The sequence below is a fragment of the Lepidochelys kempii genome, chromosome 14 (assembly GCF_965140285.1).
Source record: "Lepidochelys kempii isolate rLepKem1 chromosome 14, rLepKem1.hap1, whole genome shotgun sequence".
NCBI classification, from domain to species: Eukaryota; Metazoa; Chordata; order Testudines; family Cheloniidae; genus Lepidochelys; species Lepidochelys kempii.
The window spans coordinates 13,252,213-13,278,780 of NC_136393.1; the positions used below are offsets into that span (position 1 = coordinate 13,252,213).

General features: G+C 44.1%; 1 protein-coding gene across 1 annotated transcript in view; it reads right to left on the reverse strand.

The window, feature by feature from the left end:
• Positions 1-16,845, reverse strand: part of ABCC3 (ATP binding cassette subfamily C member 3) — a 76,655-nt gene extending 59,810 nt beyond the window's left edge. Inside the window, exon 1 of the mRNA XM_073311345.2 lies at positions 16,690-16,845. Coding sequence (XP_073167446.1) covers positions 16,690-16,719 — 30 coding nt within the window. The 5' untranslated portion in view covers positions 16,720-16,845. The remainder of the gene's footprint in view (positions 1-16,689) is intronic.
• Between the last annotated feature and the right edge of the window lie 9,723 nt (positions 16,846-26,568).

Sequence of the window (26,568 nt, forward strand, 5' to 3'; positions counted from 1 at the left end):
AATATTTATGGCCAATAAAAGATAATGAACATAGGTGGAACTATCTATAAAGCACGGAAAGTATCTAAATAACTGACGATGTTCCCGGGATAACCTAATTTTTTCTTGATGATTAGGTATTTCAGGAGCAGGGAGGGAAATGCTGACATTCTATTTTGCCCTGAATCAATGAGTTAGGTATGAATTTTGTATCAGCAGAGACACTGGGATCCCTTTAAAATCTCTCATCAGACTAAAGCAATTTTCAGGGAGCAGCCAGTTACACTTACTGGTGAATTATAACCCGTCACGCTAGTGACAACACCTCCAACATCCGCACTACCACTAAATCTCAGTGCAGAACATCACAACTAAGCCATCGCTGTCACTAAAGAGCCATTAAGCCTATGCGCAAAATGGGGGGACTGCGATCCAGAAAAACACAACTGCAAAGATACTCCTTGCATCGCACCTCTCAAGCTCCCAGATATCCTGGCCCTATTCGCCCATCTCCTAAACCCTGCTCTGCTTGGCTTAGAGGCTCGATGCATCTCATTCCAATTGAAGGTGAGCTCAGACCCACAACATTCAGGAGGAGGACCTAAAAGCTCAGGGGTGTTCGCATCCGGAGTTTTGCTTCGGCCCATTACAGACAGAAGAGTGATTTGCTAAATTTGGATACAAGCTCTGTTTCAGATTTCAAGCCCCAATTCCCACCCCCAGTTTTGGGGATGTCTGCAGTGTGCTGCTCTGCCTTCCTAAAAGTCCTGTGCATTTAGGGGCGCCTGGGAATTGCACATAAGGATCCCTTTCAATAACAACGATCGTCACATCTGCCGGCAGCTCGCTCACCCTACAGAAGATAGAGCAGAATCTGAGGAAAGTCACTGAGGGACCACCTCTCCCCCTCAACTGGAGCCGACCGGGGGAAGGCCAGGGATATTGCTGATTGCCACCTTTTCTCAGAACAGGATCTTCACAAAGAGACTGAGGCAGCCTGCATCTCTCAGCAGAGCTGTAGAGAAACTGCTTGTGGCTTGCTTCTGCACAAGCGGCAAAGGCTAAAATAGGATAACTGCCAGCCACTTCTTCAAAGGAGCTGTTGAGAAGGCTCTGGCACCTCTCCCTACCCCAGACTGCTGGAGTTCCCCAGTGTCCCACAGCTCCTACAGCCTGCAGAAGGCAATTTGGCAGCAATGTTCTTTAAGCCGCACCACTTCTGCTGCAGTGATACTGTGCAACCGTCTGGATGGCTATGCTGTCAAGACGCAGACTTCTCAGAGCACTAACTTGCCATACTTTTATATTGTTCTGATATTAACTCACTGGCTATGGAATTTATTTACTCTGTAACTGTACTTGGCTATAAAAGACAACAGAAGAGAGACTAGCAATGTTTGCTATCGCATTATGGCAGAGAAGGCCTCTCCTTGATATTGCATGCAGGTTGTGAACTTGTGGTTTGTCTGCTAATCGGTCAAGAATAGCATCAAGAACACCCTTCCTCACCGTGGACTTCAATCACCTCTCTTATTCTAGTCTTAGTCCTTTGTGTTTATCAAACCTCCAGCCAGTACTCCGCCAAGTCAGGATCAGGATTTTGATTACCAAGTTCATTTCACTTGACCTAGATTCAAATGGGAGCCAGATTTCAGGCAGGCCATCAAAAAGGTAGAAGCTGTGTGCTGCATTAATTCGCTGCAGTGCACGGTACTCTCCCACCACCCTTTCCTCTTGCGGGGGGAGTGAAATTTCCCTTCAAAAGGTCACTCTAAAATTGGACATGCCCATGACGCACACCGCAATACATTTTACTCTACACTGAGCTATTCACCCAGGGTCCCATAGTGCTTTATGGCAGGAGAAGGAGCATAACAGTGAGCACAAAGCTTGGCTGAAAAAAATTAAGAAGGGGAAGGGGATTCTGACCCGTACACGTGGTTGTGTGGGAACTTTCAAGACCACGAATGGTCTTGACCTCTGCTTTAAATCTTACCTATCTTCTGTGCTATGATCCAGATATCAGGCTAATGGACATTACAAAGGAATCCCTCATGCTGGCTTTCAAATGTTGGCTTCACCGTATGTGAAGTACAGATGTTACTGTAATAATACTCCACCGTACACCTGCAAGGCAAGCTTCCTATAGCTCAGAACTAGGGGTAATTTAATAATATTTGTTGGGATTTGGGCAATTATTTTCACTGAATTCGTTCATTAATACGTTATTTTCTCACTTTTAAAAACAATAATCTTGAAATCTTGGTGGCGGCATGAGAGTCAAAAGGAAGCATACATATGAATTCACTCAAACCATTGGAAAGGTGAAGGCCATGGGCACAAGCAGAAGATAACCAACATTCACACAACGGACAAGGTTAATATCTACCATACTATTGACTTGTGTTGGTTATCACTATTTGGTGCATTATTTAAGGTTAAAGTCAGAGTGGCAGGAGGTTGACACAAGAGGAGAGCAGCAGAGAAGGAGAAAAAGTTAAAAGAAGGGGAGAAAAGAGGAAAGATGGTAGACAGGTGGTGGATCTATGGCTCAATAGGTGATATTTAGATCCCATGATAGATCTGGTAGAATTCATCCATGATACTTTTAAGTGATGACGAGACCATTTGCTTAGCTCTGTTGATGGGTGAATAATATTCTGAAAAGAACATTTATTGCAAATCCTGGCAATTTTTTTTGTTTTGCAGTATTTCCCTCTGATATCATCTCACCTCCTCTAAAACAGGAAACGTGACCTTGTGGTCAGGCACTAGACTGGGACTCAGGAGACCCAAGTTTAAGTTCAGGCTCTGCCACAGACTTCCTCTCACACTCTCTCCATTTCACATTTCTTCGCCTGTAAAGCGGGGCTAGTAATGCTTCCTTTCCCCCACCTTCTGTCTATTTAAACAGTGAGTGCTTCAGGACAGGGCCGCTCCCTTACTATGCGTTTATACATCACCTAGCACAATGGTACGGTGGTACCCAATTTCAGTGGGAGCCTGTGGGCATTACCATAATACAAACGGTGACAATAATTCTGTTCAAGGTCTCTAGTGAGCTGCTGAGTTCCAGAAGCCCTTTCACCTTTGGGAACAAAATCATTTGCATTCCTAAAAAAAAGTTATTTCTCCCTTCTATACAGAAACCACAACATGCTTCACTGATCCCAAGATGATTGCTGTCCAACTGACTTGCTGCACCGAATTCCACAAATTAAAATTTTACCAGGGCAAGGGAATGACATTATCTACTGCTTGCAACTGTATCCTAGCAACTTTGATTATCAAAGGTGAGGTCAAAAGGAAACAAGAGTTTATATTACCACAAGGCTCAGAGCCTGTTACTTTTTCGTGTGTGCATGCACCAGATCTTAGTATACAAAATATAATGCCGAGTTTGTTGTCTGTGCTAGTGAAGGACAAACATTGAAAACGTTGAGTTTTCATTTCTAGAGGTAAAAATATAAGGATTTCCTTAACGGTTTATTTTACAGTGTCGAACTGATCTTAACATTCGTAATCCACCAGAGAGAGGACACAATGATGAACCAAATTCTGTCATCAAGAGTCCCACACAGAGTATTGCCAACTCTATGCATTCAACAATCATGGCTCAGACCCCTAAACAATCTTGAGATTGGCTTAAACATCGTGTTTAAAAAAAACCATAATATTTGTGTTCTTTCTCTTTGCCTTCTGGCGCTGGACCATTAGGTTACACTGGGGTTGCATTTTCAAGCTTTTCTCTGCAATCATGAGGGTAGGAACTTTACTCTTTTTTTTTTTTAATGAAAGCTGAGATTCTGCTGTAATCACAGGCATGAACTTTAAGAGAAGCATAAAGTATCATGAAGCATGTGATAAAACCGTGAGAGCTCGCAAAACTGCCCACGTGCATTGGGCCAAACTGCCCTTGGATGCAAAAGGGCAAAGACCAAAGGACACAGGGACACATACTCAGATTAATTATTCTAATAGAATCATCAGCAGCACTATTGTGGTTTTGAATCACAGGATATTATTGCCTTGGATAGAGGGCAGTATGGAGCAAATAAAGTGATGTAAGATCTTGTGAATGAAAGTCAAGAGCAAAAGCAAAGGGAGTTGGGATCATTCTTTCCAGAAAAAAGAGTCAAATCCAAGAGACCTCATAGAAATTGTTGAAGTTACACAAGGCGGAACGAAGAGAAAGACCTCTGTCAACTGTCCTAACCAGCAGCCTGCCCTCGGATACCGTTCTTGTGGGGGGCAACTGTGCAGGCTGCTCTGCTTTGCTGAATAGAGCATTTGAAGGAGGGGTGTCTCAAACTGAAAAACTTCCCATCATCCTTCAGCTAAGAGGGGGGCAATCTTGACAGTCAGAACAAGAGTAGCTTGGTTAGAAATGGGACTGAAGAGCTAAAATTACAAATGTGGCAGTTTCTGCTCCTCTTTATACCCCCTTTCCGACTCCATTTTTCACTGGCACACCTGGGTACCCAGCTGGACAGAAGGCAGACAGACTCACGCTCAAGCACGAGATGAAAGGGGACTGTTGGCAAGAAAGTTTCTTAATGCTGCTTGGATTGTAGCAGAAGAGGGAACAGTCAGGCTAACAGATTCACTGCAGTGCTGATGAGACTCAGTCAGTATCTGGTTGAGGCTGTCTTCAATATCACACTAATACGGGTGTTCACTGATGTAGTATCCAAAGGCCACATGCCACTTAAAGTGACTAAGGATGCTCATATTCCTTAGTTGCAGTGACAACGTGCAGATGAATGTCAAGTCTTGGGGGCAACATCTGAAGCAATCAAATCTAGTGGCAGGTTAGAGGTAGAAGATGAAACAGTTTGGCTAAGAGTTTATACACTGAGGTTAAGGCACATGGGATGCCTACAGAACAGCTTGAACTAGCTAACGCCGACTGGTATCGCAGCACGAATCATATGCTCTAAAGGCTAGACTGCAATGCTGATACTCATAAAAATAGGCCCATTTCATTGAAATGTAGTGAAAAGGAGCTTACAAAATATGATTTCAAAAGTCAGGATATGACCCCCTCCCTGACCTGAAAAGTTTTTTCATCTATTTTTTTTTTCCTAAGTGGAATTGGCTGCCCTGTCAGACAGGGCAGCCAAAACAAGGAAGGAGGAAAGATGGGATCAGACTATGACGATGAAAGAAAGCGATAATCCTGGAATGGAAACGAGAGCAAAAGGAGAACTGGTCTGTGAACACTGTCACATTGTTCTGCCACTGGTTGCGTTCACGTTATAATTCTTGTGCAATATAAATCCATCAGCTTGAATGGGACTCTGTTAAATAGTAACCAATTTTTAGTGTAGAAGAAATACACTAGATGTTTTGTGGGGGTTGTAATTTAGAGTTGATGTCTATAAACCAGATTGACGCCTTTCATTGACAACGCCTTGCCTTTCCCTTATCTCTTGTAGGATGCTTTCTCCATACTGGAACAGTATGGTATTAATAGCACACAGAAGTATAAAGAGACCCATCATTGAGTCCATCTCCCTGTGAAAATAAAGGATGTATCAGACATTAGACAAACATGATGCCTGAAGTCCAATGCTGAAGTCCTCATTCAGCTGGAAGTCCTCATCAGCCAACATCACCTAAATAAGAAAAATTTAAAAAGCAGCTAAGTGACTTAGTCCCACTGAAAGATACAAGTGTCTAAATCACTTAGGTACTTTTGAAAATGTATCCAATTTCCCTAACACTGGTATAGCAATTTTCAACTTCAAAGTGCTTTAAAAATACTAATTATATATAATAAGACAGAAGAATTTTTGTAAATAATAAGATGTAGAGATTTTTTGCAAAACAGTATTTTAAAAGGTCTACTGAAAGAGCAGGCATATCTCTGAAGATAACTGATTACAGAGCACTGGGAACTGTGTTACCAGAAAAACTAGTCAACAAGGTTAGCAGAAAGAGATGGCGTTAGGATATCAAAGTACAAGCTAAGGGTCTGATCCTGAAGTTGGATCTACACAGCAGACCCTGGTGCGCATACAGAGTTCCCTGGCTCCAGTGAGGTTCTACATGAGAGCAACAGTTCAATTGTGTGATGGAAACATAAAAATTAGACGTTCTTGAAATATTTGAATTATATGATGCTTTCTGTATTTCACTGAAGAGGAGATACTTTGTTCAAAGTGAAATACTGCACGTCACTAATCAATTCACAATTTTGACCAGTTTGTTTACTAAGACAAAAATCAGGAAAGGCATATAAAAAAGGAAATGCTACATATTAAAATGGAAGCTGATTGCAATTTTTATTTGAACCTTTTTTCAACCAAAAAATGGCCTTTTTGCAAAACTAAACTTTTTTTATGAAAAGATTTGATTATTTTCAATATTCTCAATCAAAACCCAGAATGTCAACATTTTAAATTTGTTTGTGTTTTCTCCATCTTCTTTCCCCTTCTGTACTGAATACAACACAATACGCGATAACCAGGGTTTGGAGGGTTTTTTTCCCCATTTCACTCTCTCATTTTCTTTCTCTCACACATTCCCCCATTTTTCCTTTCCCTGCTCTAACTTTTCGGCAGTTTAGGATGTTTGGAAAATTTACAAAATGGCAAAGAATACAAAAGAGCCCAATCATTCATTCAGTTGCATGGGGGTGGCGAGGATGCAGGGGAAACAAGTAGACATTTTTAATTTCAGAAGTTTCCATTTTTTATTTTTGAAAAAAGATTTTGCAAAACTTCAACATTTGAAAAAAAATCATGTAAACAGTTTTTCCCCTGTTCCAACCAATTCTAATAAAAATGCTATCGGGTATATATTCACTAGCATTTGAAATGGCTGAAAATGGCATGAATCTTGTTAAGTTGACCTCAGCTCTGATCCTGCAATGAGATCAGTGAGGGGTCAGGTGTCTGCCCATATGGTCCTTGCTGCAGGATCAAGGCCATGACATTCATTTAAAAAAAAAAGATAACTATAAAGATGTCTGGCAGCTGTGACTGCTGCTGTTTCCTTTAGCTCAGCCAAGTAAAGTGTAATTGGACATAGGCCCACCCTGGACAGCTATAATATCAAGCTAGGAGGGGACAGATTTATAGCCATGAGTAAAACTCAGCTTTACTGTATTGAGAAATTAAAGATCCCTCTTTCACAGACTGCCCAGGGGAATTTATTTAAGTTTTTAAACACTGAGGTCTTTTGATTGAATTTTAATACATCACATGAATAGCAAATGGGAAAAAGAGAGAAGTCTCAAATTTTTGTACTGGTGACCCCTTTCACACAGCAAGCCTTTGAGTGCGACCCACCCTTATAAATTAAAAACACTTTTTTATATATTTAACACCATTATAAATGCTGGAGGCAAAGCGGGGTTTGGGGTAGAGATTGACAGCTCGTGACCCCCCATGTAATAACCTCGTGACCACTTCAGTGGTCCCGACCCCAGTTTGAGAACCCCTGTTTTATACTCTTCTCTGTGGCCATGTAATGAGAAAGTAATCAATTGCTCTGTACACCCACTTCTCAAGTGATTCATGGTTTCATCTCAGATATTGTTTCCATAGGAGAGAAAATTTATGGAATTCATATCTTTCAGATGGTTGGGTGTTTACATACATTCTCAGCATTGCTTAAGCTGAAAAGGTCATAGCTAGAGTTGGATAAAACTTCATGTCAAAACCTGAAGGAATTCACCTGGGCTTTGAATTTCACTGTGCAAGTCAACTTCCCTGATTGCCTTTCAACCTCAGAGAAAAGTCAGATAGGCCTGGGACCATTACTCTCTCCACGTAGACCCTCTCTCACGTAGACCCCCTGTTTCCAGAATCTCCATTTCCCTCTTTAGGTGTCCGGTGGGGCTTCTTGTACTATTAACACTTCCCCAAGAAGATTTTTTTTTTGGGGGGGGGGACAATTAGGTCAACCGTCCTCAATTCATTGTAAGAGCCTTCAAGGGAATAAGCTACCTGATATCCCTCCCCTGCTCCCCCCCCCCCCAGCGAGTAGCATCATATCTGCTATGATTAGATGGCTTCCCAGTAGGAGGTACTATAGTATTTAGGAATTTTCCTTTCAGGATGTGTCTGATGAGAGAGTACAGTGTATGAGGAGAAAGGAACAAAGCCTGAATGCTGCACTGTCTCGGTTCCCTCTTCTTGTGCTTGAACACTGAACAGCATCCTAGAATCTCTCCTCTGCTCCTGCTTATACCCTTGCTCATTCCTTTTACCACAGCCTGGCACTCAAGATGGCCCTAGGCCGTACAGCAGTAAGGGATGGGTGGTAAAAGTTAGACTAGAATGGGCTCTGTTCTCTTGCACTAAGAATTGTGACATTTTCAAAGATGGTGCCAAATTGATGCCCACACATTTCTCAGTTTAACCAGACCCGGAGGTGGTGTTTTTCCCTACAAAATACAAACAGCAATACCAGAGCAAGATTATCCTTGTCATGATTTAAAAAAACAAAACCCCTACATTATAATGAAGTGTCATCTTCATGGGGTCCATTAACTGCCACAGTCAACCAGGGAGTGTCACAAATTCTCATACACTGGAACATTTCTCTGTGCTACATTTTACTTCTGAATCTCTTCTTCTACAGATGTGAAAATACACATCAGTCCACTCTCTTGACTGCACATAGGAGGATGCTGATGGGTGCAAGTCATTCTAGATCTAATGGTGCATTTATACTATGCTCATCATTATATTATCGGAGTGCTTAATTGGCATTAGTTGTGTTCAGGATATTGAGAACACAACTATCCTTTTAGGGAAGCAAAATATAATAGATTCCAAGGCCTGAAGAAACTATTATGATCATGTAGTTTGATCTCCTGCATAAAATAAGCCACAATAATATAGTTTACGGTGATTCTTTACTAACAGCATCCACTTTTAGATAAATGAAATCTCCTTTTGTCATCTTTGTTGACATAGTAAACATGGGGATACAAGGATCTTAAGCTCCTTTATAAACATTAAACACCACTCTGATGTCCTATTTGATACATGGGGTAACTGAAGTGCAGAGACCATGTAGTCTAGCCAACATCACAGCAGAAGTCTGTCCCTAAAAGTTGTCCTGCGTTAGCCACTAGACTCCCCCTGTTGGAACTAATGTTACAGTAAAAGTGCAATGGGATAACTTGAAACTTCACAACTTTATTTGGGCTTTAAATAAAAAAACTTTTTCCACCAGGGACTTTTACATTGAATTTTTATTTGTTTAAAATAAACTGACTATAGATGTATTGAACTATATCGGCGCTGACTCTGCCAGTACAAAAAGACTCACCCCGTTCTTGAAATAGCCCACTTCCTCCCCCTCAGAGCCCCCTGCATTGTTTTGAACTGAAAACGAGGTTAAATGCAACACGTAAGTGGCTAAGAGGGGAAATTACTCACATTTGAGAGGGACGTTTTGTGCAAAATGACCCATTAGGTTTGTTTCTGGAATGACAAAATGAATGAAAGTCACTTGACCCAACTCTGCCCAGTTACACAGCATGCCTGACTCAGAAAGAAGGGATATCATGCCAGCCTGCAGATCATGGAAAGCTTCCATTCTGGTGCCTGGAGCTATGCTAAAGACAAGCACAGACATCTTGCTCATTTTCACATGAATTCAGCATTGCCACTGGTTATGTCTTTCTTGAAATTGCATCAGAGTCCCTGGATAAAATAAGATTAGCTTCAAGTGGGATGGGAAAAATGAGGCATGTGTCAAATGTCAAGGCACAGATTAATCTGGGAGCAGAGAATCGTGGGTTAAACAAGGGTATCAAGAGAGAGGAATAAGCCCTAATCTGATCTCCAAAATGACTAATTAGTTGTTCTCTCATTTGAAACACATCATTTGCCTATCTATTTATTTATAAAAACAGGCAGCTTCTCCTCCAGTCTCCTGGTGCAATTACATTCTATCTATTTTAGGTACTTATATGGCCCCCCAATGCCATAGTATCTGAGTGCCTCACAACATCCTTGTTGTGAAATGGGGATAGGAGGCACAGAAAGACAAAGTGACTTATCCAAACTCGCACAGGGAATTGAACTCAGCTTCCCAAAGCCCAGGTTGGTACTCTAACCACTGGACCATCTTTCCTCAGCTAAGAACGAATTATAAGAAGCAACTCACTGTCTGTGATGGGCAGCATCCCTGGACAGCTCTCCCCACACTTCTTGAAACACCCTCAGCGACCCACCCATCAGCAAGGACTCCATCACTCCACTGACCCTCAAGCCTATGCTTGAATAAACGGAAGGCCTCTTGTGCTCTGAAGGTTCAACTCAGTCAAACCAGTAAGTCATGACCAACCGACAGGGAGGTATGTCCAAGAGCCCTTAGGAAGGGTAGGCGATGATCACCATCCCCCTCTGGGGTCTCTCTGAAAGAAATGATCACAGGCACCTAAAAGCACCCTCATCCACTAGGTTTCATCTCATTATCCACACTCACAAAAGCTGGTTACATAGCTCGTAATGTCAGAATGAGCATCTGCTTTGAGCTGATCCTGAGCCAAAAAGCCCACTGCCGACTCCTGAGTATGCAGGTCCAAAACCTGACTAACTGAGGACCATGAGTTACAGAGTTGAAGGCTTTCCTCCAAAAATACCTGGCTTACGCAGAGCTGAAGTAGAGGGACTGCCATAGGAGATGCTCTCTACCATGGGCCAAGATCAGGAACATAGAGGACTTAATAGATTCAAGTCAAATCAAAATCTACAGTTATACGCTGAAGCGTCAATGTAACATGCCCGTCCCAGCCTGCGCCACCAACACAACAGGGACAAGTTCGGCTCTTCGTTAGCTGTATGCAACTCCTGCTGATCTGGAAAATACTGCCAACCATTAAAGCACCACACTACTATAAACTTCCTTACGAAAGACAATGCCATTGGTTCAATACAAACTCCACAGATATAAAGACCATCCTTGTCTGGGCAGACACACTGAACAGAGACAGGGATTGATTATGATGTATTTGTATTACAGAAGCAATCCGAGGCCTCAGTAAAGATAAGAGACTCAAGTACGGTACAAAAAAATAATCACATGAACACAAGGTCTTAATAGTGAGGATAATTAACCACTGGAACAGCTTATCAAGGGATGTTGTGGATTCTCCATCATGTGAAGTCCTTAAATCAAGATTGGAAGTGGAAATCCACGATTGTTGTCACTGAAATTCAGGAAGACAGATAAGGAAACGGTTGTAACAGAAATGTAAAAACACCGAGGGAGATTTTCAGAAGCTCCTCAGGGATCTAGGGTAAAATTTTCAAAAGCACTCAGGGGATTTAGGCTCCTAAATCCCACGGGCTTTCAATGAGAATGGGGCACCTATGTCCTTTAGGTGCTTTTGAGAACTCTACTCTTAGTGAATGGGACTTGTACTTCTAAAGCCCTTAGATGCTTTTGAAAATCTTACCCAACATTGTTATCGCATGATTTCTGCTAACCTGGTCATGCTAGATCTAAATGAGCACACAACTCAAGGAGGAGAACAATGATGGCTTTGAATCTCATATGCATACCCCCCTCCCCCCAGTCTGGATCTGGCTGTGCACCAGTCCACTCCCGCAGTGTATGCAAGAGCAACTGGAAGACTGCTCTATCTTATGCTAGGGGATCCCTAACCATAACCCCTCTTGCTGCCCAGAAGAGATGTGTCAAAGGAACTCTGCACCACTGGATGATCTCTGTATGGCTGATCTCGCTGGCGTTATGGCACTGTGTGCTAGGTTCAGCATAAAGCAACTGCAGGACAGCCGAGGATCAGGGTCATAATCGTCAAAGATGTGTGCCAACCAAACAAAATAGAAATCTGACAGACAGACAAAACAATGTGACAGAGTCAGGAAAATAATTCTAATTAATTAGAAAAGATTCACAGATTTTAAGGCCAGAACGGACCAGTGCATTCCTCAAATCTGATCTCCTGCATAACCCAGGTCAGAGAATTCCACCCAATAATTCATGCATCAAACCAGACACGTTGTTGAGCTGCACACAGCATCTTTCAGAAGACATCCAGATCGTAATTTAAGGATTACAGGTAATAAAGAATCCATCACATCCCTAGGTAAGCAGCTCCAATAGTTACTCTTGAAATAGTTAACTACTCTCAAAAGCAAAACTCCATGTGATTATAAAACTTCTACCCCAGCTCCCGTACTTGTGAGTACACTTATGTGTAACAGTACTGCATAAAGTATTAACACCACACCTACAACCTGCATCATTGCCGGTACATTTTACACGTAAATATTGCGCGCCCCCCCTCCCCGCACTGTTTTGTTAACAAATATTGCTACTGCAGTTTAGTGCTGTGGACCAATGTTCTCCCAGGAATTGTTAAACAAGAGAATATTTCTTTTATATGTAATCAACATTTTGATCTGTGTGGTGAATAATTGCCAAGACATATTATACTGTTTTCACTTGTACTTGTTTATAAGGGATTACACTAGTAGTAAGTGGAAATCTTGATTGAACAGGTATTCTCTGTTACTAGCAAGACATAATCCCCCATATCGAGAAATAATATATTTGATAGTGAACTGAACACAGACAAAAGCATATAAATCTCAGTTTCAAAGCGACTTGGGGCAGATTTTAAAGATATTTATGTGCCTGACAGCACAAATAGGCACTTACTGAGATTTTCAAAAGCACCTAAATTCCACTGATTTTGGGGAGGTTAGGTGCTTAAGTACTTTTGAGAATTCCACTCGGCCCCAGATTTTTAAATGTATTTAGGCATTGGTGCACTCAGAATTGCAAAGCCTAACTGATTTAGGAGTCTAAATCTCTTTCAAAAGGGATTTAGACATTTAGGAGCCAAAATGGGATTGTCGATCATAAGTGCCTAAATCCCTTTTTAAAATGAAATGTAAGCATTGCAATGCTAAGCACAGCAAAGCCTGAATACCTTTAAAAATCTGGGCCAAGGTACCTGTCTGCATCTTTAGACTCCTAAATACCCGTACAAATCTATCCTTAGGCCCTTAAATGCCCAAGTCACTTTTGAAATTAGGACTGAGGGCATGTCCACACGGAACAGCAATGCACATTACAGGAGTGTAATTTCCATGTTAAAGTGCACTGGGGAACTTTTAATGTGCATCAGTAGGGTCTACATGGACCAGTTAGTGTACTTTAGAAATCACACCCTGGAGTGAGCATCGCTGCTGCATGTAGACAAGCCCTTAGGCGGGTTTGAAAAATCTTATCCTTGCTATTGTATGCAAATTAATGAAATAAATACTTTACTGTTCTACAATAACAGACTAGGGCCACAGTTCAGCAAAGCACTTACGTCCATCCCCATTGAAACAGCAATGGACATGCTGTCAAAGTTCCAGGCTAGCCATACCTCTCTCCATGCTGTGGTCTCTCTCACTGTACCCCACAGGCTTTATGCCTTGTGGCTTTACCTCTCCCAAACTGGAATTCTCCCACTCTTACACTGGGCTGCAGCATCTTGTGCAACAACTGAGTTTACCCAGCAGGTCCGACAGCTTCTGACACCCGTGGCTTTTCCCTTCTGGAGCCTGTGACCAACGGTGAATATACCGACCAGACAGCCTTCTTAAAACCAAGGTATTGTCTATTTTACAGCAGGAACAAAGCTTTTAGAGAAAAAAAGATTTTAAAACAGTCTCTGTGCGTGTCTGTCTTACCATTACCTGATGGTAATCTCCATGCCTAAATTCTTCAGAGAGCCCCCACAGATGCCTGTTATCGTAGCCTAACCGCTCTGAACAACTCCCTCCTCTCTTAAGAGAGTGTCCCATTTTAAAGTCCCAAGATTATTTTGTTCTTCTGCATTCCTGGGCTTTGGCCCTTCTGGTTAAAACCACTCCTGCAGGCTCAGCAGGAGGTGAAGCCAGAGTCCTCAGAGACCAGGGCTCTGCCATTGTCTTGTAACAGCCCTCAATTTTTTCTGGAAAGCAGCTTAGCTTGAGTAGAGCTGGGTGGAATTTTTCAGATGAATAATTTATTGGATGAAAAATGCAGTTTCAGTCAACCCAAACCTTTTCCCGTATTTAATACAAATACTTTCGGCCTTTCACAAACCAACTAGAAGGCAGAGACAATGTTTGTAATGGTGCTACTGTCCCTCTCCTTTTAACCTTTAGCCCAGTGTTTCAGGCCCTCACCTGGGGCATGGGACACCCAGGTTCAACTCCCCACCCTGAAATGGACTTCAAATATTTTTGGAACTGCCACCAAACCAAAAAATCATTTATTTTACCCACTCTAATCTTAATCCATTCTTTGTCCTTCCTGCTTGTTTTTCTCTCAGTAGCCCTCTTATTAAACTAAACCAACATAATTCATACAGTAAACAACCTCATAACCAGGTCCTCATGGAGTATTCATAAATTATTACAGAGCAGCTCCAAATCTGTCACACACACTTGCGTGGCAGCGACTTCATTGAGCTCCATGTGAAGTTTGGGTTTGCCTGTGTGGATCAGGTCACAGGACTGAGACCTAGAGCTCTGAGGTTTATTAACAGCTGTTACTACAGTTTGGGGAAACACTGAAGAGTACATTTTATTAATAACACTTAGCATTTAGACAGGGCTTTTAAATTTCAAAACACCTTACAGTAATGACAACACATCCCACAATTGTTTCAAACTCTGACCATATTAAGCCTGCTAGAGTTTGAAACACGCCCCAGACACCCAGTAGCAAGACAAGTAGCCTTGCAAGCCAGAGGTGATATGAAAGATGAGACTGGGGAGTAAGGTGTCCCACCTGCAAAAACCAGGGGCAAGCCCTGGTGACAAGCCCTGGTGACAAGCCCAGAGCGTTGTGCCAAACGACCACCACCAGGGTGTTGCTCCTTGACCCTGCCTGGGGACTCCATCTTTTGTATTATCTTCTAGCTGTTAGGTCTTTGATAAATGTGTAGTTTCCCCCCTAGTAGCTCGGAAGGAGAAGGTGATTTCTATTTCTTTCCCTACTCCACAGCCTCCTGGCTGCTGCAAGAAAGGAAAGGTTGCTTCTATGTTCCTCGCCCAGTGCTACTCAGCTGCTACAAGGGGGACAAGTCTCCACTCTTCTACCATCTCCCCCCTTGCCTGCCTCTGCAGTTGCTCAGAACTTCCACTAACAGCAACAGTATGAAACTGATACGGTTCTTGACCCTTTGAGCGATGTTGGCTGGACTCTGAATGACAGTACCTGAGGTACTGTCTGCAGACTCAGGAGAATAACACAGCAGTAGCTGGCATTTTGATTGTGATCTTCTCAACCATAAGGGCTAGAAATAATTTTATAAAAGAATGGAAGCTTAATCTCTGCAGAAATCAATAGACATAAGGACAGCTGTAAGTGACGGCACTTCTACAGCACTTTCCATCTCAGGGTCTCAAAAAACAACAATACCCAGCTTCCATAGAGTCCTTTTAATCAGATCTCAACGAGGTTTAAGTACATTAAAAATCATTTAAGATGAGGAAACTGAACCAATGAAGTGACTCGCCCCAGGTCACCCAGCAGGCTAGTGACAGTGCTGGGAGTAGGACCCACGCCTTCTGAGTCCCAGACCGGTGCTCTATCACTAGGCTGGGCTGCATTTTGCCAACAGGAGTGAGCTGAGCCTTCCACACCCCCTCTGTGCTATCTTATTACTCCCACATTTTAAGGCAGGAAAATTAAGGCACAGGGAGGCGAAGCAATTTGTCCAAGGCCAGGGTAGAAGTTCGGTGGGAGCCAGAGCTTGATTTGCAGAGGACTCCCAGCTACAGCTGAAGTCAGTGAGAGCTGCAGGCACTTGGCACCTCTGAAAAAGCCAGCCCAGGTCTAACACCATCCAGCCCCAAGAGCATCCTGTAACAGGGCACCAACCACCCATCCTGATCAGCCCTGGTGGGTTCATTGGGGGCTGATGCTCTGGGGTGACCGATGAGATGCTGCTGCCTGCTCTCTCAGCCACCCACGTGGACCAAACCTCCCCAGCCTCATTGGGACTGCTCTGAAGTCAACACAGCAGGCTGGAAAAGCTCTATGGTGCCAACGGGGGGTCTTTAAACCCCTCCTTATACCGCTCTGCACCCCTACCAGCCTATAGCAGTGAGCAGACACCAGCCTGGGAGCCGCCTCTCCTCCAGGGTCCCAGACTTTCTGGGTTCTTTTCAAGCAGTAGTTTTCAACCTGTGGTCTGGGGACCCCTGGAGGGGCCGCAGACTCTATCTAAAATTTTCAACGGGGTCTGCGCCCCTATTCGAAATGCTTTAGAGGCCTGCAAATGAGAAAAGGGGAAGAAGGCAAGAAAAAAAAGAAAAAGAAAAGGTCGAAAACTCCTGCTTTAAGCCCAAGACACATGGCAAATCCCCTCCATCGCTGGGACAGAGCCCACGGGGGGCCTCCAGCGCATCTCCAGGGGCCGGACTGCTCCTTGCTCCCAGGAGCTGTTTTCAGGGGCGCTCTCCCGCCCCCACCGCTGCCAAACCCCCAAGCGGTGGGGCTCGCCCCCCACCCCGAGCGCCCTAGCAGGGGGTTCATCCCCCTTGAGCGCCGCCCATCAGTGCGTCCCCCTTGACCGGCTGGGAGGGGGCCGATGAGCCGGCGGGGGGGGCTCTGTCTCCGGGGCAGCTCGCCTGGGACGGCAGCGCCCCTACCCCTTGCTGGCGGGGACGGGACCCGGGCGCTGCTCCCGCCGGGGGATGCCCCGGCCCGCGGGGCGCCGCCGCTTACCCAAAAGCGGGAGCCGCAAAACGCCTCCATGGTGCGGGGCCGAGCCGAGCGGCAGGGACAGACCGGGCAGCGCTCGGAGAGGCGGCTCCTTCCCCAGCAGCCGGGCGGTGAGCGCAGCGCAGCCCGGCCCTCTTCCGCCACGCTGGGGCGGGCGCTCGGCTCGCACGGCAGGGAAGTGGGGGCGGGGAGCCGGGCCGTTCGCCTGGGTGGCCGCCGCGGGGGGGGGGGCCCTAGCCGGCTTGGGCTGGCCCCCGCGGCCCGGGGAAGGTTCCAAAGCCGGGGAGTCCCTCATTCAGGAGCGGCTGACTCGGTTACGGGGTTCAGAGTAGCAGCCGTGTTAGTCTGTAGTCGCAACAAGAAAGGGAGGACTGGTGGCACCTTAGAGACGAACCAATTCATTTGAGCATGAGCTTTCCTGAGCTACAGCTCACTTCATCGGATGCATTCAATGAAGTGAGCTGTAGCTCACGAAAGCTGATGCTCAAATAAATTGGTTAGTCTCTAAGGTGCCACGAGTACTTCTTTTGGATCGGTTACCTGGGTTTAACCAGGGTGGCGGAAATGGTGCTGAACAGAGTTTTGTTCTCTTCTGCCCTTTCGGGTAAAGTGGCCAGCACCAGTTCAGCGGCTTCTGTTGCGGACACCCCTTTATCAGCAAGGGATCGTTTTCCTAGCGTACGCAAGGCTTATGAGTAAGGACTGACCCGACTTCTAAATTCTAGGCGGTATGATGGGTGCTTAACTATTTTCAGAGCAAGTTAGGCAAGTAACCCCCTTCAGAAGGCCACAGCCCTAATTAAAGCACTTTCCCCACTCCTCCTACCAGTAGGCCCCAGGGCCAGCTTTGCGCTCCCCTGCCTCCTTTGGCAACAGACTTGAGTCCTGCGTCCAGTGGCTCCTTGCTTTAGGCTGGGGGAGGGGCCTTTAGATAGGGGTGGGCTTGCATTCCCCCAGCCCTGGACCCTGGAAACTCAGTAGGTGCCTTTTGGAAACAGGTATCAGAGGGGTAGCCGTGTTAGTCTGGATCTGTAAAAGCGGCAAAGAGTCCCTTATTCACCCACGAAAGCTTGTGCTCCAATATGTCTGTTAGTCTATAAGGGGCCCCGGGACTCTTTGCTGCTTTTGGAAACAGAGCACTATATTGCTGTCTCTGGCACTGAACACAACACATACCCACCCATCCATCCACCCACCCCTACCTACCTACCTCTTGGAGGGATTAATGTGGGGGAAAATTACCATACTATTAGCAAGACCAAGGCGGAATTTGAATCTCAGATGCTTTTTATGTAATTAGGTAAGTAAAAAACTGGAAATAATTATAGCAGCAGCTACTAGCTGTGCTGCTTCTGGCCTCTTGGCCGTGCCTTGACTTCTTATACAGCCTTTCATCCCAGACTTTATGCATGCAAAAACAGGGCAACTCCCTACTCTAACCAAAGCATTATGGCCTCTTTAATATGTACTCAGAAGAGAAGGGATATCTGAGTTCTTGTCTGACTAGTCCCCTTCCACACCATAAACTCCATGACAAAATGTAGAGCTGTGCATGGCAACTCAAAGAAGAGAGATGGTCTCCCAGGAATATCAAGTTCTTGAGTATATGGTGGAGGACAGTTCCATATGGGGATGAGATTTTGTTCACGCTCTGGGATCCCTGAAACCTAATTTCAGGAAATTCTCTAAGCTGCACTAAACCTGGCCACATATCCAAGTATCTAAGTAAGTTGAGTAAGTCAGAACCATGTCTCTTATTCATCCACGCCTCCCCTTCTCTCTATTTTCTTCTCATATAGTCTTGTTTGCAAAGACCATTAGTGCTGACATCTTTCTAAGGCTGCCATTTAATACAATACATGCCTAATCAAGGCACCTTTTGGTGTAGTATAGTGAAAACAACGTTAGCAACACAACCACACAAGTCTTGTTTACCTTCCATTTGAACAGGTTCACTCCTACAGCATTATTTGCTTTCCAGGACACACTGTTTGGCCAGCTGGTGCTATTGCACCAGATGATACAGCAATATCACTCAACCTTCCCAGACCACTGTACTGCTTGCAAGGGTCTGATTTGTCTTGCGTATCCCAAGTTTCACCTCACTTAAAAAATGCTTGCTTACAAAATCAGACATAACAATACAAAAGGGACACAGCACACTTCCTGAAAAATTGCTGACTGTCTCATTTTTTACCATCTAATTATAAAGGAAATCAATTGAAATATAAATATTGTACTTCCATTTCAGTGTATAGTATATAGAGCAATATAAACAAGTCATAGTATGAAATTTTAATTTGTACTGACTTCGCTAGTGCTTTGTATGCAGCTTGTTGTAAAACTAGACAACTATCTAGAGGAGTTGACATACCCGTGGACGACCCCGGCGTACTCTGTCAATTTTTTTGCAGGGAGAAGTGAGGTTGGAGTTGAGTTAATTAATTTGCATCCTGTTCCCCACAGCTGCTGCAGGACAAAGGTGCTTTTCACTTATTACCCACAGGACAGGTGTTCCATGTTAGCATAAGAAGAGGCATGCTGAGATAAAATACAGTGCATGCCCTGTGACAGTCAAGCAAAAGTGAGTCCAAGTTGGTTTAGAGGTACTGTATGCAAATGATGGTGAAAGGTACCAGGCTGCTGCCCTAGGAGGAGACTCAAGATTTTTTATTTACCCACAGAACCAGGTACAATTTGGGCAGCAGCAGTGCAAGCTTCTCCAACCCCTGGATGTGCCTCTGATTTGATCTGGAGGCATAGATAGCAGAATGTGTTTCCAGCAGAGAAGCAGGGCTTACTCCCAAAGCAAATCATTTTAAAGAAGGGTCATCCAAATAGAGACCACCTATGAACTTTCTAGGCATCAGGACTTGGGACAGCACCTCTTGGATAATTCCGAGTGTTGGGGAAGTCCTTGGTATGATCCGCACATGCCCGGGATAGCAGGCAGAACTCTCTGTCCTTCACCAAGCCTTCTCAGCCCATATTCACTGAGCAAACTTTATAGTCACTATGGTGTATTACATTTCCTCCATTCCTATTTCTCCAGTCAAGGGCTGTGTAACCTGGGAAGAGTTAATTATCCTGCTGAAGCTTTCCTCGGTCATATAAGTCAACAGAGCACACACAATCACAGCGATTCATAGATTCAAAGGCCCCAAGGGACCACTGTGCTCATCTAGTCTAACCTCCAGTATAACACAGGTCATGGGACTTCCCTACAATAAGTCCTGTTTGAACGAGAGCAGAGGTTTTAGAAAGACAGCCCGTCTTGATTTAAAAATGGCCAATAATGGAGAATCCACCACAACACTTGATAAGTCATTCCAATGATCAATTACCCTCACTGTGAAAAATTATTTCCAGTCTGAATTTGTCTAGCTTCAGCTTCCAGCCAGTGGGTCTCAGTAGACCTGTCTACTAGTTCAGGAACATGGCCTGCATCCCCCTCACCTAAGAGGCTGCTCTGAACTCCGACCCACTGTGCCTGCAGGAGCACAGGCGAAACAGGTGGGTGTGGAAGGCCAGGCCTACCCAGTTGCAATGCCTTGCCTCTGGAATGTGTTCCTGTTGGAAATAGGACTGACCCCAACTTGGCTGCATTTAGATTGCATTCATTGCAAGATACAGGCTTTGTCTTGGCGTTCTATTGCCTCTGAGTGCTGGGATCCCTGGCAGCTAGCCTAGTGGCGGGGTTTTCTTTTGTCTAGCTGTGAAAGTTGCTTTAATTGCTTTCTCATTCTTTAGGTATTCAGGTTCAACATTAGTACTTAAAGGCCCTTCACGGGGAATGTAAGAGTTTGTATTTGCTGGTAATATGCTTCATAAGGCACAAAAACAGAGACAGCCCCGGCTCCAAAGAGTTTACAATCTTAAAACTAGATATACATGGCCCAGACCCCTGTGCTGCCCCTTCTGCTGGCATTTAAACCTGTGCACCAGGGGAATAAAATGTTACCACACTAGAATTCTTCATGTACTTTGCAGGTAGCGGTTTAGTTCTAGTTTGTACAGGTGTAAATGAGCACATGGGGTGCCAGGCAGCAGAGACTAAGGCCCCTGAAGACAGGACACACTGGAAAATACAGGTGGTGGGGATAAATTAGCTCTGCTTCTGCCCATCTCTGGGACCTATAGTTTTAGTGTTTGCCAGCTCTAGATATCAGGATTTTAGTGGCTGCATTGTTCTTTGATGTAAAAACAAATAGTTACTGGAGAAATGTGGCTCAGCACAAGAATATAGTAATTTGGGGAAACAGGAAGACTAAGTGTGGAATCTTGGCTCCATTGTGGTCAATGGCAAAACTCTCATTGACTTTGAGAGACTCTGGATTTCTCCCTTAGTGCCTACTTTATATTAACTCCAGGAGAGGAAAGATGGACCAAATGGGAGGTTCTGACTGTCTTTTCAGTGCAGCTCCATACAGTACCGAAAGCCTCTATAGGGGCTACCACAAAACAAATAAACATTGATATAACATTTACAGCAATAGCCTGTACTCTCACCCTGTTTTGCTTCAACTGAATACTGGTGGGTACGGGACCCTCCTTACTTTGGCCTATATATAAAGCATAGCCGGTCAACAATTCTTCTTACATTTTATACAACACTAGTAGCAGAATATTGCAAGAAGCATATTACAGAGTCTAAGGGTTCAACTTATCTCAAAGCTTAAAATGTACAGTTTTTCTAGTAATTTCTTTAATTGATTTTTCTCTTGTTTTATGTTCAGTGTTTTCATACTCATAAGAAGAGCTTTACTTATTTGCAATACAGTCAGTAACTGATTCCCAGAATTTCCCTTAATATTTTGGGTACAGAAGGGCCCAACCCAGATCCCTGTACCTTAAGACCCATAAATTCCATGAGCATGCAGTGGGGTGCACTCAGATCCACATTTGGCAGGTGACCCCTATTTGTGTCTTACAATGGGCTGATCAAAACTCCACGTCTGAAGTTTACCATGTTCAACATTGGAATCCAGATCTGAATTTTGACATTCCCACAACATGCAACTTTCTTCATGTTGTTACTTTCTAGTTAATGACAGCAATCATAATTGTCTCCATTTCCCCCTACCCCAAACTCTGTTGGGTGCCAGTAGGCAAGGGAAATTATTTTTCCTGAATTAAGTCCATTTTAGAATCCTAGCAGACTTATGACCATCCACACACATGACCAATTTTTAGTACTAAGACATGTATTCTTCTCTACTCCACTCCCAATTTGTCTCAGCATTTCTTTGGCTGTATCTGTTCCTCAGCTAGTCATTATGAATTAATGCAACATTGTGTTTTGATGTTTGGAATATTTCTGAATAATTCTTTCTTGTTGGTTTTTGGGATGTCACTTACACTACGGCTGTTAATTGAGTTGCGTTAGTTAGTTGTAAATAATTCCAGGGCAATGGTTTGCTGTTATCATTTTGTTAGTGCTACAGTTAGCAGGAGTTCCTTTTGAAGTAGCTGGTTTATTTTAAGCGCTCTCTTTTGTAAGACACGTCAGGCAGTTTGGAAGGGGCAAGTTACAACAGATGGGGCACCAAACTGAGTGAGAGATCAGGAAACTGGGGTTTTACTCAAACCTCTGCCCTTGACTTGCTGTTGGACCTTGGGCCAATCATGTAGGGTTATTTCGTGCCACAATTCAAGGGCAAATGCACCTGTATTACTCCTCCATTGTCCACCAAGGGCACAAATTTAGGGTTCTGGCTCCTCAGCTGTCTCCTCTCTTAGATAGAGATCTGCATCTCTCTCCTTCCTGATTGGGGCTTTTCCAGTCTGCTCACATCCCTGCCTACACTGTGACAATCCCAACAAGCTGGACAGGCCAGCATCTGCACATTGCTTTCTCTTTGAAGGCTATGAACAGCTATGATTGCCAGCAGTTACAAGTTACCACACAGCTCTTTGTAAGCAAGCACATTTATTCTTAAGGTGAAAGCATTATAGAGAAAACATAAAACAATAAAAGTTCCTAGACATGTGCTATCACCCATCAGTCTTATGGGGCCTTGGAAGGCCAAAGTCCTTCCAACCCTTCTCAGGAAAGTCCTGACAGAAAGTCCTGCCTGTTTGCTGAATCAGAAGAAAGGCCCTGAGTCAGTTTAGACTCATGCTATTTATCCAGGAGTCCTTTCTCTGTCTGCTGGTCTCTGGAGAATCTGATTTGAACTAATATATGTGATCTCCCCAAGAGGTGATACCTCTTGGGGTGGGAAGGGGAAGATTACAGCCTGGTGAATTTTCTGTAATCGCTACCCACTGTTTTTAATCCTTGCAAGAGCTGTGGTAGCCCTCTGTCATGGAATAGAGCATTGGTTCTCAACCAGGGGTCCAAGCCCCCTGGGAAGCCACGAGCAGGTTTCAGGGGGTCCGCTAAGCGGGACCAGCGTTAGACTTGCTGGCGCGCAGGGCAGAAAGCCAAAGCCCTGGGCTCTGAGCCCTGCCACCTGGGGCTGAAGCAGAAGCCTGAGCAACTTAGCTTTGCAGTGCCCCTTGTGGCGTGAGGCCCCAGGCAATTGTCCTGCTTGCTACCCCTTAATGCCAGCCAAGGCTTTTATATGCAGAAAACTATGTGGCACAAGTGGGCCATGAAGTTTTTATAGCATGTCTGGGGGGCTTCAGAAAGAAGAAGGTTGAGAACCCCTGGAGTAGAGCACAACCCTGCATAAACCATTAATTTAAAACCAAGGGACCCCAAAGATACTGCATGGGGTTGCAATATTTGTCACAGCTCCTCCATAAAGAAGTTACACACAATCCTGACCCTCCATAATACATACATTTCATACCTAAGAGCTTTCAAGGATATTGCAGGAAATTGACATATCTGTCACAGAATCATAGACATGTAGGGCTGGACAGGGACCTCAAGAGGTCACATACTCAAGTCTGCCTCATTGTGAGCGATGGACTATGCCTAGACTATCCCTGACTGATGTTTGTCTAACCTGTTCTTAAAAATATCCAGTGACAGGAATTCCACAACACCCCTAGGTAGCCTATTCCAGAGCTTTACTATCCATATAGTTGGATATTAGGAAAAACTTTCTAACTTAAATCTCCCTTGCTGCAAACTAAGCCAATTACTCCTTGTCCTGTCCTTGGTGGACTTGGAGAACAATTGATCACCATCCTCATTATAACAGACCTTTTACTTATTTGAAGACTTGTCAGGTACCCCCCCTGCCGCCAGCCTTCTCTTTTCTAAACATGCCCAATTCTGTCAACCTTTCCTCCCGGGTCCTCCCTCAATCATATTTGTTGCTCTCCTCTGGACTCTGTTCAACTTGTCCACATCTTAAAGTGTGATGTCCAAAACTGGACACAGTCCTCCAGCTGCGGCCATATGGCTACGCATAGTGGGAGCAGAAAGTAAGGACTTCCTCTCACCACAGGTAAGAGAGGAGACGCAGGGGCTGTTACCAAGTTGCTCCCCTTGGTACCAACTCACTGGAAAGGAAATGGGAGGTGGGGAGGGGAGGGGGGAGGAGACAGTGTGCTTCAGCTCCACTCTCTCAGGTTCTAGAATGCTCACTACACCAGGAGAGGGCGGGTAACCCTGGTAGCTCGGTGCTGGCTAGGGAACCCCCTTTTGAGGGAGGTGTCCCCGGGGGCTGTTTCTATCCCAGATCTGCATCAAGGTGACACAAAGCAAGAGAGAATCAGGCCCCCTGACTTTATAAATATGAATCCTCTACCACGCTGCATATAGCAGTGATTTCCCATAATGTGTGTTTGCTGCTACATTTCATATTGAAAGTGACAAACAGGATAAGTAATAAAAATGATCTAGCCATGGCTGAGGGCTGGCCAGTGTGTCCTGCGGAAGCCACTGCAGCAGCACCAGCTGCCAGCAGAGCCAAGACCAGCGGCACAAACTCCCAAATGCTTGTAACATTTCACTGTCACTCAATAGATTAATTCTGTGAGCATGCTGGTCAGTGTCTTAAGAGGTTAATTAAACCCCTGGCAGGTGTAACATACCTCTGCTCATAAGAGGTATATCTGTGAAGGGAGCTTAGCTGCATGCACGAATAACTGCAGAGAAATAGGATATATCACTAGAGTGTACTGAATATCAAAGACCCAAACCCCCTATGCTCAGCCCACCTGCCATATTGACCTCCTGGTACATTTGTTCCCTATTCCCTGACCAGCTACCCAACAAATTACCTTCCCTCTCTAATGGGCTGTAACAGATCCATGGCTACTTAACCTTTTATGGTCATCACAAAACAGCTAGCTGGAATTCCATGACAGCAGCAGGAATCCTGCTCCAAGTGCAGAGTTCCCTGCCCCTTGAGTTAATGGACAATCTCCCTTAGTTGTATTGAGACTATGACTCACAGATAAGCAGTTCTGCTTCCACCCAGTAGGGGGCAGCAGCATGTTCTCTCACTCTCTAGCCAATTCATTGCAAGTATCCTTTATCATTTCATATCACTGAGTTAGTGACTCTGTTATATTAACTCCTTTCTGGTAGCTTATGAATGACTGGAATTGTTGTACGTGTATAAAGGAACTGAAAACACAAGTAGTAATTAAATGGTTTGGCCATCCTTTTCATTCTCCTGCTGGATCTCTGGAGGATTTCTGTACAGTATTTAATGTATTAGATAGTTAGAGAAATCTTCCATTATTGAATGCAGTGTTCTAGCTGTGTTGGTCCCAAGGATATGAGAGAGACAAGCTGGGTGAGAAGAAAAGGAGGACTTGTGGCACCTTAGAGACTAACAAATTTATTTGAGCATAAGCTTTCATGAGCTATAGCTCACTTCATCGGATGCATCCAATGAAGTGAGCTGTAGCTCACGAAAGCTTATACTCAAATAAATTGGTTAGTCTCTAAGGTGCCACAAGTCCTCCTTTTCTTTTTGCGAATACAGACTAACATGGCTGCTACTCAAAGTTGGGTGAGGTAATAGTGGGTGAGCTAATATATCTTTTATTAGACCAACTTCTGTTGGTGAGAGAGACAAGCTTTTGAGCTCCATTAAGCTTGTCTCTCTCCCCAGAAGTTGGTCCCATAAGAGATATTACCTCATCCACCTTGTCTCTATAGTTAGAGAAAGACAGTCCATTCAAGACCTTTGAACCCTTGCCAGTTACAGCATCCACTGACTCAAGCAATAATACAAAATGTCAGGGTACATTAAATATATTATCTTGCAAACACATGCAAAGAATGTAAAATGTTTTACCCAATGTAGACATAACCTTCAATTCCAGTGACTGAAATACCAGAACACCAGTAAGTTCATGTCTTTAAATGAGGAAAAAATTGAATAAATAAAAGCAACTCCTCCAATAAATTTAAAGTTCAACTCAAAAATTTCAGCTAAAATGCTGTACTCTAAGCAGCTCCCTCTAAAATACTCTAAGTAGCATTGCCATCTAGTGACCAGCACATAAGCTGAACATGAGCAAATTTGTCCATTTGTCTTTTTTAATCTATAAAGAACACTGCTCTAGCTCCCTTCTCCGAGGATCTCAAAGCATCGTCAAGCCATGTAACACCTGCGAGGTACAAATCATTATTCTTCTTATACACCTTGGTAAACTGAAACACAGCACAGTTAAATGATTAATCCAACATCACAGTGAGTCAGCAGCAGAAGTGGAAATAGAACCCAGGAGTCCTAGCACCAGTCCCCGAGCCCCACCACTGCATTTTATTCCTGTAACCTAGTCTTGCAGTGCAGGGTTAAGGTTTAAGGTAATTATTGAGGGTTGTGTTTAGGGTTTTGAGTTAGTATTAGGGCTTTGGGGTAGGGTTTGGGTTAGTGTTTAAGATCAGGTAAGTAGTGCTAAGGTAAACTGTGCTAGGGTAAAGTATAAGCGTTATGTTTATGCACAAAAGATTTTTTAAAGACA